The 19,509-nt window shown below is 34.9% G+C and overlaps 2 protein-coding genes across 8 annotated transcripts in view; one reads left to right on the top strand and one right to left on the bottom strand.

Moving 5' to 3' along the window:
- Positions 1–1,307: 1,307 nt before the first annotated feature.
- LOC149800852 (uncharacterized) overlaps positions 1,308–19,509 on the top strand; it is a 99,737-nt gene continuing 81,535 nt past the window's right edge. Inside the window, exons 1-4 of one of the 7 annotated variants that reach the window (XM_089954868.1) lie at positions 1,308–1,426; positions 3,684–3,819; positions 4,942–5,024; positions 5,343–5,380. In XM_089954868.1, the coding sequence (XP_089810994.1) occupies positions 3,685–3,819; positions 4,942–5,024; positions 5,343–5,380 (256 nt within the window). In that variant the 5' untranslated portion in view covers positions 1,308–1,426; position 3,684. The other 6 variants (XM_089954867.1, XM_089954866.1, XM_089954865.1 and 3 more) reach the window with 6 other exon arrangements.
- On the bottom strand, positions 16,276–18,422 carry LOC149800853 (uncharacterized). The gene is made up of 3 exons (XM_089954223.1): positions 18,169–18,422; positions 17,033–17,247; positions 16,276–16,496 (listed from the first exon to the last, which is right to left on the bottom strand). Exons 1-3 carry the CDS (start codon positions 18,282–18,284, stop codon positions 16,387–16,389), a joined length of 441 nt encoding a protein of 146 aa, XP_089810349.1. The 5' UTR covers positions 18,285–18,422; the 3' UTR covers positions 16,276–16,386.

Genomic DNA, 19,509 nt, shown 5'->3' with positions numbered 1-19,509 from the left:
TCCGAAAATGTCCTTTTCTATACCATATACATTTCTATATTATGCCTCAATAACAGTCTGGTTATATTCTATAGTGACTGCTTTATTAATTAACCCCCAAAAAAACTTTCCGTTACTGGATTTGTTTTAAATATATACACTGTAACAAAACAATGCTCACTTTCTGGAGAATTTTTTGTTGTTGCAGGGAATAAAATAAGTTGTTTGCACTTCCTATGAGCAAAAGCCATGAAAAGGAGTTTACTTTTTTTGCTAATTTGTTATTTCGGATGCTTTGACCTTCCCAAAAATACCATATTTATTAACATGCGATGAAATTTTAAATTTGGCCTCTTATCTCTATATTATATATGAACTGTAGTAGATATATTGACCTACCCCGTAAAGAACCCGGATTATTTACATGTACATGTGCGTACACAGGATAGTTTCGTTATCAAATGATATTAGTTATCTTATTATCTATTGGCATTCTTGGGTGTAGGCATATCTTAGAATTGTAGGACAATCTGTTTTAAAAGATTTATTGTTGTTCAAGAGTTTAAATTGTCGTAAGAAGTGGTTTTGCCCCGATCATTAGGCCTTTGCCTTATATGACACCATTGTACAACATTGTAGTGAAGTTACTTTACCCCGGTCATGAAGCCTTACGTTGTTGTTATGCGTGTTACATACTAGGATATAGCTACATTAAATATACACCAAAGTTTTATTGAGATAAATATCGATTCTTGCAATCGAAAATTCAAACAATTGTATTACCTTATTGTGTTAAAGCCATATAATAAGTAATACTTGAATTCGAAGTAGTTCTTTTTAGCGGCGGACCGGTGAACATTAATAACTGTATTTAGTTGAATTTACCTGTAATACGGTAGTGTGCTTAGAAAAGTAAATACAATTTATCTGTAATTCCGTAGTTTACTGAGAAAAATTAAGTACATTCTGATTTACATCATTTCCATATCTATTGAAATCCATGATATTTAATTTTAGTCATGTTCAACACACACACACACACACACACACACAGCCCAACCTATTTTGTATATTTGCTATTTCTAAAATTCTACGAACTATAGGTTCCTTTGGTGAATCTCAGTGATGAGGAAGATGTTTCTTACGAGTTGGACTATCATCTGCTAGCTTTTTGAATTCGTGCTTTTTTACATCGGCGACCTACTCTCACTGGGTTTTTCCTCAGTAACTTCATAGTTTATGATAAGTCAATTTGGGTCAGGCTTGCGCATGCAGTTTTGATTGTATATCTCTCTCCATGCCTTTACATTGAAACAGTAAACAACAGACTGGTATTCGCTATAGAGTAGAATTTATACTCGTTTTTGATCTTAAGGTTGACTAGTATGCACCTCAGACAACCCTATTTGACCTACGACTGTTGGTTTGCTGTAGTTCGATAAATCAGGTTAGTACTCTTTGCGGAATCGATACTTGATAAACAGACAACTTTTCAACAACACAGGAGTGCGTCGAATGTCTTTTGGGTCTTTCTCAAAACGTTCCATATTGTTGTGTGTGAAAGATGCGTTAAACGTGCAGCTTACATTTAGGAGGGATTCGACGCATGTAGACAGGCAGACAGTAAGGATAAACCGAACAAATGATCTGCGGTGGTTGAATATTCAAGGTGATATAAAGTTGCATTCTGACGTACTCATGCATGCACGCTCGTTTGCAGGAAGGTATTTTTGACATATAGGAAGATCCTTGCGTAGGTTCTTGCAGGCAATTATTAAAGAAATACTTAATACATGTTAATTGAATATATATTATTAGTATGTAGAATATAAAGAAGTACACTCATGTACATGGGTGTACAGATTTGATATTTGGTATGAGTACAGCTGTATTATGTACTAGTGTCAAATTGAGTATGTAAATGTGTAACCAAGTATCATTGCATTTTGAATCAATGGTTGAAGGATATCGATGAAAATTTGAAGAGAAAAATGAACTGAAAATATATGTTATCTATTTCATATTGTTACACGCACATGGGTATTTACTTAACCGAGCGGTTTTCAAACCCTGGAGCAATTCTCGCTAGAAGTCGTAAGTTTACCCCAACTTTCCAAAGACTTCCATACAACTTCAGCTGTAAATTAGAAAACCCGACGTGTCCGTTCTATACCAAATGTTACTCTAATTAATGTAAGACCACATATAAAACAAACTGCCAAATATCTATCAACCGCACATCTGCATGGTTTATCTTCATCGTGTTTCCGTACCGCCAACCGTTCACGCCTTACAAATTATACGAGTATCCCCTAACACTGGGGTACCGAGCCTAGTGGTTAGAGCGTCCGCCTCGGATGCGGGAGGTCGTGGGTTCGATCCCTGGCCGAGTCATACCAAAGACTTACAAAAATGGTACTAACAGCTGCCTCGCTTGGCATTCAGCGTTAAGGGATTAATTTTAGGACTGGCCGGCCTGGTGTCAGGATAATGTGACTGGGTGGGACATCATGCTCCATGTCTGCGGCATGATGCCCCAGTGCTAGACATCACTATAAACTGTCACACTGCAGGCATCGTTGCGATATGACTGAAAAATTGTTAAAGCTACGTTAAAAATTCAAATCACACATCACACACCCTAACACTGGGAACTATTTTAACTCCGCCACCTTAGGCCAGTCAATGTATGCTTTCCATGCACATTTCGCCAATATCACTGCACCACATTTGCCCCCCATGGCGACATAAACGGTATCTGCCAATTCCCTTCTTATTTATTCCGTTGTGTAATTTATCGGTTTCCTACCGTAAATACTGCCACCGCAGTCCACCACCAATGTACACCACTAGATTTTAATATGGACTATCTTACAACAGAGACATTCATTCGGTTTTGGCCTGAATTCACTACTAGTGACGTTTGCTCCTAATAATTTGCTAATTATTTCGGCCTAGGGATACTTCCATTGCGCCGAATTCCAATAATCACACAAATAATCACACAAACCTAAGAATTCCTTAAAACGGGGCGCTATAACCAAATGCGCATACTCCATATTTATTACAATATTAAGAGTATGTACCCTCTGTAAATATATGCCAGAACGTAGAGTTGATCATCGAAGAGCAATGTAGATTCTACACTTTCTTAAATAAATCCTAGCTTGTAAATCAGTTTGACCATACGCACGGAGCGATTACACAATCTTTGATTGAATAACATTATAAGATATGAATATACAGTAATTGTCTTTCTTAGGAGAAATTCAACTTGATATTATGAATACCCACAGAGATGAAAAAGATGGCTTTTATTGAAAGCTACTGCTACTACTACGACAACAATTTGGTGATATACTTTTTTCGTTTAGCTTATATAGTAATAATTATTTCAAATCGCTTGGGTTTAGGATACTTACTTAAATGTAAAAATGAAGTTTAAAGACCAATAAAATAATATTATCTAAGAGAAACAAAACTCATTTTAATCTTTATATGGACTACTACTATTACAACTACTACTACTACCACTAATAATATATACACGAGAGGAAGAAGAAGAAATAATAATGGACGCAAAAAATTCAAATCTACCCTTTGGTGAAAATGATTAGCGTTACATACATTCAGAAAAGTGGATATTTTTTGAGGGTTTTTGAACACCAGGTATTGTTTATGCCATGCAATGCCTCTGTATTTAGAATGGAAGGCGTGGATATGAGAAAAGAGGAAAGTAGTCTTAGCGACGATGATATATCAGACGAATGCATTGCATTGGCAGATCGTGGTCAACGGGCACATTCACGGCATAAGGACTTGCAGGAAAGAGAGTATGAGGTATGACAGTTTACTTGTTATTCTGTTTCATGAGGTATGACAGTTTACTTGTTATTCTGTTTCATGAGGTATACCAGATTAGCTGTTATTCAGTTTCATGAGGTATGACAGTTTAGTCTTTATTCTGTTTCATGGGGTATGCCAGTTTAATTGTTATTCAGTTACATGGAGTATGACAGTTTAGTTGTTATTCAGCGCCGTGGGGTATGCTGTTATTCATTTTCATGGGGTATGCTAGTTTAGTTGTTATTCGGCTTCATGAAGTATGACAGTTTAAGTGTTAGTTTCATGAAGTATGACAGTTTAATTGTTTGTTTCATGGGGTATAACAGTTTATTGTTATTCAATTTCATGATATATGCCAGTTAGATGTTACTCAGTTTCATGGAGTATGCCAGTTTTGCTGTTTTTCAGTTTATGGAGTTTGCAAGTTTAGTTGTTAGTCATTTTCATGGTGTATGCCAGTTTAGTTATTAGTCAGTTTCATGGTGTATGCCAGTTTAGTTTGTATTCAGTTTCATGTGATATGCCAGATTAGTTTGTATTCGGTTTCATCGGGTATACCAGTTTAGTTGTTATTCATTTTCATAAGGTATTGCAGTTTAGTTGTTATTCATATTATGGTGTATGCCAGTGTAGTTGTTAGTCAGTTTCATGGGTTATGCAAGTTTCGTTGTTATTACTTTTACTGAGGTTTGCCAGTTTAGTTGTCATTCAGTTTCATAGTGTTTTATGTAGACTTCCATAATTTAAAACATTATGATTCGGTTTCATGTAACATTATGAGAGAGAGAGAGAGAGAGAGAGAGAGCAACGGTTATCATTTTCTTTTGTATAAATGTATTTCATTTGAAACCACAGATAAAGACATAACATCACAATATATTCTCAATCTCTCAAAACACTCTGTTAAGAGATAACATAATAACATACTATTAATCTCTCTAATACTAACATCCACACGATTTAAGTAATGATATGTAATAATGAAAGCACAGTATATATATATATATATATATATATATATATATATATATATATATATATATATATAGGCAGTAACTGTAGTTCTTGTCATTATCATTATTATTATTAACATCATCATCATACTAATCATTCCAGCAGCTCCAAAGAGACTTGAAAAAGATGACTGGAACAACGAAGAAGATTCATAAAAGTCTGGACCGCCTGCAGAGGCCTTATCCGTAAGTAAATTGGAGTATGAATAAGTCATAGGTTATATATACCTTAATTAAATAGGGGTCTTACATTTATGATTTCTTTTTAATATTCTTTTTTTTCTTGTTATTATATTCAGTTCAAGTGGAAAAATCCTAGTTCATTTGTTAAGCATATTATGACGCCTTAAACGCAATGAAATAAATGTCGGAAATTAAATAAAGAAATATGCAGTTTCCTAAGTGGTAGTGTACAAATTTTAATTTATTCAAAAATATGTAATTGTTTTAACAACGTTTTTCAAGAGAAGACCGAAAAGAAAATGGTGTTATGTTACATTTCAGTTCAACAACTATGGACGAAGAATATATGCCTGGAAAGGGTTAGTATTTCGAACTTTTGAGCTAATGATATACACATAGCAGGCAGAGAGACAGGATACGTAAAGTCAGACAGACGAATAGACAGATAGTTGACAATATACATAAAGACTGGAGACGTAAAAACAGACAAATAGAATATCAGAGGACAACAGACATAAAGACAGAGACCTAATGTCAAACAGACATATATAGACGTACAGAGGACAACAGACAGAAAGAACGGAATCGTGAAGTCAAACAGACATATAGATAGACAGAGGACAACAGACGGAAAGACTGGGGACGTAAAGTCAGACATACAAATAGTTAGACAAGAGGACAACTGACAGAAGACCGGAGACATAAAGTCAAACAGACAAATGGATAGAGGTAAATATACAGAAAGACCGGAAACGTAAAGTCGAACAGACCTTTATGTAGACAGAGGACAACAGACAGAAAGACAGGAGACTTAAATTCAGACAGACAAATAGATACATAGAGGACAACGGACAGAAAGACAGGAGACTTAAATTCAGACAGACAAATAGATACATAGAGGACAACGGACATAACGACCGAAGACGAAAAGTCAAACAGACACATAGATAGACAGAGGACAACAGACAGAAAGACAGGAGACTCAAATTCAAACAGACAAATAGATACATAGAGGACAACGGACAGAAAGACAGGAGACTTAAATTCAGACAGACAAATAGATACATAGAGGACAACAGACAGAAAGACAGGAGACTTAAATTCAGACAGACAAATAGATACATAGAGGACAACGGACATAACGACCGAAGACGAAAAGTCAAACAGACACATAGATAGACAGAGGACAAAAGACAGAAAGACAGGAGACTCAAATTCAAACAGACAAATAGATACATAGAGGACAACGGACAGAAAGACAGGAGACTTAAATTCAGACAGACAAATAGATACATAGAGGACAACAGACAGAAAGACAGGAGACTCAAATTCAAACAGACAAATAGATACATAGAGGACAACGGACAGAAAGACAGGAGACTTAAATTCAGACAGACAAATAGATACATAGAGGACAACGGACATAACGACCGAAGACGAAAAGTCAAACAGACACATAGATAGACAGAGGACAACAGACAGAAAGACAGGAGACTCAAATTCAAACAGACAAATAGATACATAGAGGACAACGGACAGAAAGACAGGAGACTCAAATTCAAACAGACAAATAGATATATAGAGGACAACGGACAGAAAGACAGGAGACTTAAATTCAGACAGACAAATAGATACATAGAGGACAACAGACAGAAAGACAGGAGACTCAAATTCAAACAGACAAATAGATACATAGAGGACAACGGACAGAAAGACAGGAGACTTAAATTCAGACAGACAAATAGATACATAGAGGACAACGGACATAACGACCGAAGACGAAAAGTCAAACAGACACATAGATAGACAGAGGACAACAGACAGAAAGACAGGAGACTCAAATTCAAACAGACAAATAGATACATAGAGGACAACGGACAGAAAGACAGGAGACTTAAATTCAGACAGACAAATAGATACATAGAGGACAACGGACAGAAAGACAGGAGACTCAAATTCAGACAGACAAATAGATACATAGAGGACAACAGACAGAAAGACAGGAGACTTAAATTCAGACAGACAAATAGATACATAGAGGACAACGGACAGAAAGACAGGAGACTTAAATTCAGACAGACAAATAGATACATAGAGGACAACGGACAGAAAGACAGGAGACTTAAATTCAGACAGACAAATAGATACATAGAGGACAACAGACAGAAAGACAGGAGACTTAAATTCAAACAGACAAATAGATACATAGAGGACAACAGACAGAAAGACAGGAGACTTAAATTCAGACAGACAAATAGATACATAGAGGACAACGGACAGAAAGACAGGAGACTTAAATTCAAACAGACAAATAGATACATAGAGGACAACAGACAGAAAGACAGGAGACTTAAATTCAGACAGACAAATAGATGCATAGAGGACAACAGACAGAAAGACAGGAGACTTAAATTCATACAGACAAATAGAGACATAGTGGACAACGGACATAACGACCGAAGACGAAAAGTCAAACAGACACATAGATAGACAGAGGACAACAGACAGAAAGACAGGAGACTCAAATTCAAACAGACAAATAGATACATAGAGGACAACGGACATAACGACCGAAGACGAAAAGTCAAACAGACACATAGATAGACAGAGGACAACAGACAGAAAGACAGGAGACTCAAATTCAAACAGACAAATAGATACATAGAGGACAACGGTCAGAAAGACAGGAGACTCAAATTCAGACAGACAAATAGATACGTAGAGGACAACAGACAGAAAGACAGGAGACTTAAATTCAGACAGACAAATAGATACATAGAGGACAACGGACAGAAAGACAGGAGACTTAAATTCAGACAGACAAATAGATACATAGAGGACAACAGACAGAAAGACAGGAGACTCAAATTCAAACAGACAAATAGATACATAGAGGACAACGGACAGAAAGACAGGAGACTTAAATTCAGACAGACAAATAGATACATAGAGGACAACGGACATAACGACCGAAGACGAAAAGTCAAACAGACACATAGATAGACAGAGGACAACAGACAGAAAGACAGGAGACTCAAATTCAAACAGACAAATAGATACATAGAGGACAACGGACAGAAAGACAGGAGACTTAAATTCAGACAGACAAATAGATACATAGAGGACAACGGACAGAAAGACAGGAGACTCAAATTCAGACAGACAAATAGATACATAGAGGACAACAGACAGAAAGACAGGAGACTTAAATTCAGACAGACAAATAGATACATAGAGGACAACGGACAGAAAGACAGGAGACTTAAATTCAGACAGACAAATAGATACATAGAGGACAACGGACAGAAAGACAGGAGACTTAAATTCAAACAGACAAATAGATACATAGAGGACAACAGACAGAAAGACAGGAGACTTAAATTCAGACAGACAAATAGATGCATAGAGGACAACAGACAGAAAGACAGGAGACTTAAATTCATACAGACAAATAGAGACATAGTGGACAACGGACATAACGACCGAAGACGAAAAGTCAAACAGACATAGATAGACAGAGGACAACAGACAGAAAGACAGGAGACTTAAATTCAGACAGACAAATAGATACATAGAGGACAACAGACAGAAAGACAGGAGACTTAAATTCAAACAGACAAATAGATACATAGAGGACAACAGACAGAAAGACAGGAGACTTAAATTCAGACAGACAAATAGATACATAGAGGACAACGGACAGAAAGACAGGAGACTTAAATTCAAACAGACAAATAGATACATAGAGGACAACAGACAGAAAGACAGGAGACTTAAATTCAGACAGACAAATAGATGCATAGAGGACAACAGACAGAAAGACAGGAGACTTAAATTCATACAGACAAATAGAGACATAGTGGACAACGGACATAACGACCGAAGACGAAAAGTCAAACAGACATAGATAGACAGAGGACAACAGACAGAAAGAACGGAAGCGTAAAGTCGAACTAACAAATAGATGGACAGAGGACAACAGAAAGAAAGACCGCAGAAGTAAAGTCAAACAGGCATATAGATAGAGGACAATAGAGAGAAAGACCGGATACGTAAAGTCAGACAGACAAATATATAGATTGCGGCAAACAGACAGAAAGACGTGATACGTAAAGTCAGAGGGACAAATAGACAGACAGAGGACGATAGACAGAAAGACCGGAGTCATAAGTCAAACAGACATATAGATAGACAGAAGACAACAGACAGAAAGACCGGAGACGTCGAGTCAAACAGAACAATATATAGACATATGACAGCAGCATTGATATTTGTATATGTGTGAATTATGCTTGGCCAAAACAACTTTGCCACACATAACCTTATTTTCGGTTTTCAAAAACAAACTCATCACCACACACCCCACGAAACAAAATTAATTGCAATAAAACGCCCTATCCTTCACGATAACATGTCATTATGCGTCCTCGACCAGCGATGAAACAGAGTTGGTTCCTTTTCCACAAAAATACAACACCTTTCCACTCATCACTATGACGCAAAACTAAATTGCTAACGCCCATGACCTCAAGGCCATTACCATTTTTTTCTAATATTTGAGAAAACTATGAACCACAAGATTAAAAAAATATTGTCAGGATGTATTCTAATGGTTACCACATAATATGTTTAATAAATAAACATTAAAAATACCTTATCTGATAGTACAACCCCATTAATACATAAATTATTGATCCCGAACGATATTTCCATATCAATTGTCTCACGTCTTTAATTCAGATATCCCAATTTTACAATCAATAAGATTGCATAACTTCGATCCATTTAATCATGAATGCATACAACAAAGTATTCTATATTTTCAAATGTATAACATTCATAAAAGTTAAACTGAAGAACCCATATAAAGGTTAATACGGTATGGCTAAGCGATCTGATTAATACACTATGTATTTAGAAATCTATACAGGTACACTAGGAAGGATAAATAACTTGACCAATACGCTATCTACACAGAGGTATATTTTGCGAACACGGAAGTTATAAACAGCTTGCGATCACTTATAATGTTAGAAATTTAAGGACTGGATTGATTAAATTGTCTATTTTAGATAATCAAATTATATATGTGATATACTTTAGATTTAAAAATGATATTTCTGTCTCAAACTTGTTTTCATTGCTATCAGTCTGGCTTTCTACGATGATGAAATTTGCCATTTATGTCGCATATATTAAAGTAGTAGGCATTCCAGCAACCACTAGTTAATGATATGCATGTGTGATATCGTAAATTATAGCTTCGCGATGTATAGCTTCGCGATTTACTGCTTCGTAGTTATTTTCTTCACGGTTCACACCATATCGTTTCATGCGTCTCTTCACGGACACTCATGCTTTATGTAACTGTTTGTTTTAATAATAGCCTATATACTACAACATAGTTGTGGACCTAGTTTCGTTTCATTATTTACAATATTTTCTAAACTGGAACTGATGAAAATGAAACATTTTCTTGTAATAAATATTAACTATTTATTGTTAATTTCATATAACATCCATATATTAAATGGCATAATATCTCAGTGCTATGCAACATTTTATGTTGTTAAATTATTGGGCTCATGCATGAAAACTGTATACTTCGGATGACACGGTCACGCCACAGCCCTCATTAACATATTTGTATTAATGCACCGCATGTAAACATTTGCGCGTGAACTATATTGCACAAGTGAGAAGTTCTTTTTGACTTTAAAGGAAATTATTGGATGAGAAAAAGAATCTACGTTGGGGTTTGGATCGAGACAAGGAAAACCCAGTCGCGGGTTTCCATTTTATGTCTTCCCCACCCCCCTTGGCAAGCCTCATGGGAAGACAAATAATGTAACCCCTTGACTGCGATTTCCATGTCTCGGTCCAAACCTCAACATAGATTATGTATACAGCAAGCGTGATGTAACCATAATACAGTATGATTGATACAACCATAATACAGCATGCTTGATGTAACAATAATACAGTATGTTTGATATAACCATACTACAGCAAGTTTGATGTAAGCATAATACAGCATGATTTATGTAACCACAATCCAGTATGCTTTATATGACTACAATACGGTGTGCTTGATGTAACCATAACACGGCATATTTTGTGATTTCTACATCAAGCATCCCTATATGGTTACATCACGCATACTGTATTATCGTTATAACAATCATACTGTAGCGCGGTTACATCAAGCATAATTGTATTATGGTTATATTAAGCATATTGTATTGTATTGTGATTATGTTAAGCATGCTGTATTGTGCTTATATTAAGGATACTGTAATGTGGTTTTATCAAACATACTGTATTATGGTTATAGGTTATATCACGCTCACCGTATTATGGTTACACTAAGACCACGCATACTGTATTATGGTTATTTCAAGCATAATGTATCATGGTTACATCAAGCATATTGTGTTATGGTTATGTCAAACATACTGTATCATGGTTTTTTCAATCATACTGTATCACGGTGATATCAAGCATACAGTATTATGGCTACATCATGCATACTGTGTTATGTCAATCTGAGAGGAACTTACAGTATAATGAAGTATATGCAAAATAACCTTGATAAAGTTCTATTGAAGTCCAGAAGAATGAAACGTTCTAGACCGGAAATGTACTGATCAACCCAGAAATGTGACGTTGTCGAGATGGCGTTGTCTAGAACTCCTTTGGAAAATTCACAATAGTTCTAGAATAGTAGTATAGTCCAAATAATGAACACGTTCTATTTCCACTGAACAGTCCAAACAAATGTTTTCCCTCACGAATAATATCTAAGTACAGCTTAAAACACGGCTGCAGACTCACAACAATAACACAAGAAATGAAAATGACTCCAAAAGAGGAATGTCTTTGATTGCTTAATTCTTTCCTTATATACACAGTCCATTCTAACTATATTTCACTAAATACCCCCCAATTGACGTATCTTACTGCTCAGTTTATCTCGAACTTACCTACTCATGTGAACTAGCCCAACTAATGGGAATCAACTGAATTTCTCTAGAACGGTCCAGACCCCATCAGCCAGTGAGAAATAAACACAGAGTCGTCATTAAATCTTATTATTAAGATTATCATTAGTAACTTTCAACACATACATGAGAATCTTTACATAGAACTTATGCAGTTATAAATTCTTAACAGACCCTGTCACGAAGGTAAAATCTAACTAAAGATAATCTGTACAATTTACGCCATTAATAAGGTTGCACAAATGAGATACAATTCATATTCCAGGAATTACATAAACTGTAGATATAATGGCATAGTAATTTATATTTTTGTTTAGATTTGTAGGATGTTCACGTAAATGAATTAAGATAAGAGATGAACTTGTTTAATTCATTTGCATAACTAAGATGAGAATTCTCTCAATCTCTGAATCGTTTGTATTAGACCTGGAGCAACCATGAGGACTACACGGCATTTTAGTGCTTGCTAGGGGGTCAAGTTAGTGTCAACTATTATTGTATATCATTCATAACACCTCTTTGTAATGATTGTGTAATCGTTTATCATGCATAACACCTCTTTGTGGGGCCCCGAGTGGCCGAGTGGTTTAAAGCGCTCTCCGTTACTGATCACTGCCATCTCACCTCTGTCTGCGTGGGTTTGAGTCTCGGATTCGGCCAATGTGGGTATGTGAGAAAGCTTGCCAGTAGCTTCTCGAGGTTCGTTGGTTCTTTCCGGGGATTTCCGGGGTTCTTCCTCCACATTAATACTGGCCGCCATGTATAGCCTATAGCGTGCTGAAAAATGGCGTTAAACCCTACAACAACAACAACAACACCTCTTTCTAATTTTTTTGTAATTTTATATCATTCATAACACTTCTTTTTAATCGTTTGATAATAGTTTATCATTCATAACATCTTTTTAATCGTAGTGTAATTGTTTGTCATTCATAAAATCTCTTTGTAATCGTTCTGTAATTGTTTATCATTCATAGCACATCATTTTAATCATTGTGTAATTGTTGTGTAATTGTATATCATTCATAACATCTCTTTCTAAATTTTTTTTTGTAATTGTATGTAATCCATAACACCTATTTGTAATCGTTGTGTAATTGTATATTATTCATAACACCTCTTTGCAATGATTGTGTAATTGTATATCATTCATAACACCTCTTTGCAATGGTTGTGTAATTGTATATCATTCATAACACCTCTTTGCAATGGTTGTGTAATTGTATATCATTCATAACATCTCTTTACAATCGTTGTGTACTTGTATATCATTCATAACACCTCTTTGCAATCGTTGTGTAATTGTATATCATTCATAACACCTCTTTGCAATCGTTGTGTAATTGTATATCATTCATAACACCTCTTTGCAATCGTTGTTTAATTGTATATCATTCATAACACCTCTTTGCAATCGTTGTGTACTTGTATATCATTCATGATTTCTTTTTGTTATCATTGTGTAATTTGATATCATTCATAACGTCTCTTTATAATGGTCGTGTTAGACCTCTTTTGTAATCGTTGTATAATTTTTTATCATTCATAAAATCTCTTTCGAATGGTTGTGTAATTGTATATCATTCATAAAATCTCTTTGCTATTGTTGTGTAATTGGTTATTATTCTTAACACTTCTTTGTAATCGTTGTGTAATTGTATATCATTCATAACATCTCTTTGTAATCGTTGTGTAATTGTATATCATTCATAACATCTCTTTGTGATCGTTGTGTAATTTTATGTCATTTAAAACTACTCTTCGTAATTTGTTGTGTAATTGTTTATCGTTCATAACACCTCTTTATAATCGTTGTGTAATTGTACATCGTTCATAACACCTCTTTGTGATCGTTGTGTAATTGTATATAATTGATAACACTTCTTTGTAATCGTTGTGTAATTTGTTTTAAATTCATAACATCTCTTTGTAATGGTTGTGTAACTGTATATCACTTATAACACCTCTTTCTAATTGTTGTTTACTTGTTTATCATTCATAACACCTCTTCGTAATGGTTGTATAATTGTACCTCAGTCATAATACCTCTTTGTAATCTTTTTGTAATTGTGTAATATTCATAACACCTCTTTGTAATCGTTGTGTATATCATTCATAATATCTCTTTGTAATGGTTTATAGGGGATAATAAATCATGGCATAAAATCACAACGAAAACTATTTTAATAGGTAAGGACTAAAAAAGCGTAATAATTGGTTTTTTTTTTAAAGTGCGATGGTTTCAAAAATCCAAAAGCCTGTATCTGATTCTGTTTTTATAGATTTTATAATGTTATTATTTACAGTTTCAGTTTAATGTGTTATATGAATGATATACAATTACACAATTTTATTATGTTGTGACATTCGTTATCTATCAGCTGACAGTTAGTTTGTGTTGGAACATTTTACTGTATATTTTATTGCGTCTTAAAGCGTTAACAAGAAACTCTATAATGGTGTTATCTCTTCAGCTAAATAACTCTAAATTTCTTTAATTTGTATCAGCCTAAATTTATTTCCATTATCGGTAGGTAATTTATATACGGTTTAATTTTTTATTTATCTCGTATGATGGCAGCCATTGTGTTACTTGTGATGTAAACAGTCAATCGTAAAAAACAACTCTAAGAAAAAATGACAATTTGTACACTTCTTTCATACCCATGTTAGTTCAGGAATATATTGGAAAATCATTTAACCGCTTCGATAGTATACTGTAGCTTACTGAAAGAGTTAAATTTAACGTTGCATGGTAAATGGTTGTTTGTTATGCTGTTTAACTCTCACGATACTTTAAAAATTTTTATAAATGGCATTAAATATACTCATGACTCCACTATTGACCGTATCGTTAATCAACACCATTTCCGGAACGGGGTTTGCATTATTTGACTCTCCACTGGACGATATGATGGTGGTCTCCACCGTAACTTGTTCTTTTTAGGTGCTTCATTTTGAAAATATAGCACGTACTTAAATAAAAAACACTACGCCAGCTCTCAGATAATATATGTTGTATACCACAATGTACTTCAGTCATCTCAGGTAATATATGTTGTATACCACAATGTACTTCAGTCATCTCAGGTAATATACGTTGTAGACCACGATGTACTTCACTCATCTCAGGTAATATACGTTGTAGACCACGATGTACTTCACTCATCTCAGGTAATATACGTTGTAGACCACGATGTACTTCAGTCATCTCAGATAATATACGTTGTAGACAACGATGTACTTCACTCATCTCAGGTAATATACGTTGTAGACCACGATGTACTTCAGTCATCTCAGGTAATATACGTTGTAGACCACGATGTACTTCAGTCATCTCTGTAGCCATGCTATGTAATTTTCAAAATTGTCTGCTTTGGCTTTTTAAATTCTTGAGAACGTTTTTTTAAGTCATTTCCGAAATTCATCATTACTCGGGTCTATTATATCTTGTGAAGTTACGTTCTCTGATGTTTTAAGAAAATTTTAAAAACAAATTCAGATTTTTCTCTCTACTTTATAGTATAGTATTCCTAAAGAGTTATTTAACTTATTTTCAAGCTACCTTAAAGTTATTTGCAAGCTGCCTTTAAGTTATTTGAGCTGTCTTTAAGTTACTTTCAGGGTATCTTTAAGTTATTTTCAAGCTACCTTTATGTCACTTTCAAGCTACCTTTAAGTTATTTTCAAGGTATCTTTAATTTATTTTCAAGCTACCTTTAAGTTATTTTCAGGGTATCTTTAAGTTATTTTCAAGTTACCTTTATGTTACTTTCAAGCTACCTTTAAGTTATTTTCAAGGTATATTTAAGTTATTTTCAAGCCACCTTTAAGTTATTTGAAAGGTACCTTTATTTTTTTTAATAAAGATAGCTATCTTAAAAAGTGTTTCCAACATTTGACTTTCTAACGTAAGTTTGTCCTTGTTTTCTGAAACCTGCTCATTCTGAGCGCTTTTCTTTTTAAAATGAATGTGCTTAAAGGTTATCGAGATCGCCATTAGTGTTGAAATCGGCAACACAAGACTGCAAGACTAAAGTATCTAATCCCATTTGTTGTTCATACGTCTTCTTTTAACTATTTATATAATTCGCTTAAATAATCCATAGAAATGTCAGAGTTTATTTCACGTTTCTACCCCAAATGTTTGTCTTTGCGAACAATCTGTAACCCTTGATTAGTAATTTTGTTTAAGCGTTCGCACACATCGGTTTTGTGGTTGTGTATGAAACACTGAAAGAGATGAAAATGCGTACACTTTTTCCGTTTATTTCAAATATGATGTACTGGAGTAATTAATGCCATCATAAAAATAACATTTTTCTTGAATTACGAGAAATTAATAATTTCAAACTTAATATGCCCTATTTCATGTAATAGTCTATGAATGCGAGGTAATGTTCCACTGTAGTTGGACCGACGAACAACAAAACTACTTCTCCATTTTGAGACTTTGCAGAACACACCTCAGGCTCTGTAAAATATGGAAGTGGAAACATTTATATTTAATTTGTAGGTGATGTGAGAGGAATATTAATTGTAAACAGTATGGTCATGGCAACTCTCCATCAAATTTAATTCCTCCGATATATGGGTAAAAATGTTGCAGTGTTTATCAGAGAGGCACACAAAATCTAACCATTGCGTTTCTAAGCTTGTATTAATATTCAGTCGATGATACAGTGACTAGTCCTGGATAAATTCATATTACTATGAAAACTTCACAACACTCTACATGCTTTTCTTGCCAATTGGACTGCAATATCTACTGACGTCGATTTCATAAATGTTAAACGGGGACAGACATTTATTCAACTATTCTCATGCGATTTGCCTAGCTATACATTGGAGGCATTACGAATAACGTGAAACAACATATTTTTCTGAAAATATGCAGACAACTAAACAACTACCTTCCTGAAACACGTTACAAAAGGAGAATAAGACTAAAAGAGCGGCCCAGTAAGTAAGGAGAAAGCTAGAAAGAAACTAAAAATAAGAAATAATTACCGCCTAAATTCATTATGTGTCGCATTCCGGTTGTGTAGTCATATATGTTGACAATATCTGTTTGCCTGGCATTACTGAGACAGACAGAGAAGGATGAACTGTGTCCGGCAGTAGTAGTGAAGTGCACCTTCATTTCCCCCTGAGGGTACTCCCAGTAAATGCTCCCATTCCGACAGGAGGGATCCGCGCGCTCCTCAACCAGTGTACCAGATTTCCTATAGTACAAAATTTAGTCTGTTGATGGTCATTATGACTGGAAAGCGCAATAGATTGATACTGAGAGTGGGGATGGCATACAGTAGTACATGCTAATCTGAAATTCATGTATAGCAAGCGGACAAATAGATAAATCGGATTGAATGTTTGTAGTCTTAGCTGCTATATGATGCAATGAATGCACTGCTATATGGTGCAGTGAATGCGACTAAGGAAAACATATGCATTTTCTAACTGCATTGACTAGACGCATAAATCTCGTTCGTTATATGAAGTCCAAAAGAAAAAGCTCCACTTCTTTCTGGAAAACTTGAATTGTTTTTAAATGTCCTGTAATTAGTCATCACATATACGTTAAAAACAGAAATCAGTGTCCGGTGACCTGAGATTTGTATTTACAATAAACAAAACACAGAATAACGCAGAATATGTGCACAGAAATGAAACAAATTCTGCTAAACACCGATTCTTATAAATAACAAAAATGTGCCAATTACCTGATTAGAGAAAATAGAATTCAGGGTATGTTTCTTTGTCAAGTTGCAAGAAAGGTTATTGTGCTGAAGGAAAATGCCTTTCCCTCTAATTTTGTAAAATGATGAATTGGAAAGTCGATAATACACATTTTAAATGGTGCAAATAACAAAATATACATTAATCGTTGCGTGTCCAAAGTTTATACTGTACCAGTGACTAAGTTGTGAAAAATGATATTTCTTCAAGGCTGTCGAAATTAACGCTTGTTAACAATTGTCTAATTAATGTGTTCAAGATATATCCATGAAAGACAGCATAAACAATCCATGCTAAGTATGTAACTATCGTGTCCAACTAAATATCGCTGACCCATTCTACGGAAAGACTTAAACATGACAGAAAGTGTAAGTTTTACAGTGGTGATCATGTTTTCCATTATTTACCCCCAAACAATAAGGTGACAATGATCCGGGTCAGGGCTCGAATCCTTTCTTATTACAGAACCGCACTGTACCAAAACGAGGACAACAGCAAGCAGGAATACTAGCAGCGTAGCCATCTTCTTACGAAATCCTTCTTTCACTGAATAGAAGTCCTTGATAGCGAGAGTACATTTGATATCGTAAGAAACCTTGGCTGACACTACACATGTATAGATAAGCAAGGAGGTAAAATCCACAGCAAAAATTACGCCCTACCTTTTATCGTAAGGCCAGTGTGGTAAAACGATGCGCATACAGCCTTTATTAAAGTAAATGACCGTTTTGAAATATAATAGATGATATTATTTCGTAGCAAGGAAGGTTGCTACATGACACTAAAAGCTACGCCACCTACCAACACGCGGTGAAGCAATCGTGCGTGAAGTATATGTAAATGGTGAATGAATAATCATTTCAAATTAAATGATGTAATGCAAAATCATATATCACTATCTAATCGTCAACAACATTTCAATTTATGACACATTTTATAGAATTGACTGTCGAAATAAGATATGAAGATCAAGTTGTAACATGGAATCAATCTAGTGTCTCGATACATGTACACAATGCATATTTAACGCAAACTTTGATATACATACATGATTGGAAACTTTTTATATTGCATACTGATTGTGAGTTATGTCTGGCCAATAATGAACGCATTGCTTTTCGATATCTATGCGAGATTTCGATGATCTATGCGAGATTTCGACGGTCGGGTAGAAACCTTAGCTAGTTTTATCATTTACTCAGACAACATATGTTGTAGTAAAAAAAAAGTGTCTAAATCCAAGATGTCAAGATTAAAAATCCCTCTTGATTTTCTGTTGTTTTTTTTTAAACATTTGTTTATTTTAAGTAAATAAAGCAAAACATTAACGGGTGTTTAATTTGTGATGTGTCTGCTTCACCTGATATTTCAGTTAAGTCGAATTAAAATACTTTTATTCCAAGTCAAAGTTTTAATTTTGTGCCAATGACATTTTGTCATTACGAATGCATTGCTGGTCATGAAATGTCGTCAACACCAAGTCATGCGTGTCTTATTACTAGAACGTGAATTGAACCCGAAGACATTCAGTTTGTAGGAAATGGTTTCAAGTTTAAAATGACAGAGTTTTGGATTTACCGTGTATCTGTCGTTTAGGGGATAGGCATGCTGGTGCTATTCGTATTGGGATCCAGTGTTGTAATGTCTGTGATAGTTTGATTTGAACTGAGTTTGGTTTACACCCTCATATCATGGCTGACTTGTTGAAATTCAGTAAATGGATTACATTTGTTCAGATACGTGCGGTC

This window comes from Sinohyriopsis cumingii, chromosome 4 (genome assembly GCF_028554795.1).
Source record: "Sinohyriopsis cumingii isolate HCF-2022 chromosome 4, ASM2855479v2, whole genome shotgun sequence".
NCBI lineage: Eukaryota > Metazoa > Mollusca > Bivalvia > Unionida > Unionidae > Sinohyriopsis > Sinohyriopsis cumingii.
Note: the sequence above shows the minus strand (reverse complement) of the source record. Positions and strands in the feature narration are given on the sequence as shown.

Bases quoted from the DNA above. Each gene is read 5' to 3' on its own strand.
- LOC149800853 (XM_089954223.1), bottom strand. From the start codon at position 18,284: ATGGCTACGCTGCTAGTATTCCTGCTTGCTGTTGTCCTCGTTTTGGTA. The intron at 17,248-18,168 runs GTAAATAATGGA...TTTGTACTATAG, and splicing joins TGTCACCTTATTGTTTGGGG to GAAATCTGGTACACTGGTTG. The intron at 16,497-17,032 runs GTAATTATTTCT...CATATTTTACAG, and splicing joins ACACATAATGAATTTAGGCG to AGCCTGAGGTGTGTTCTGCA.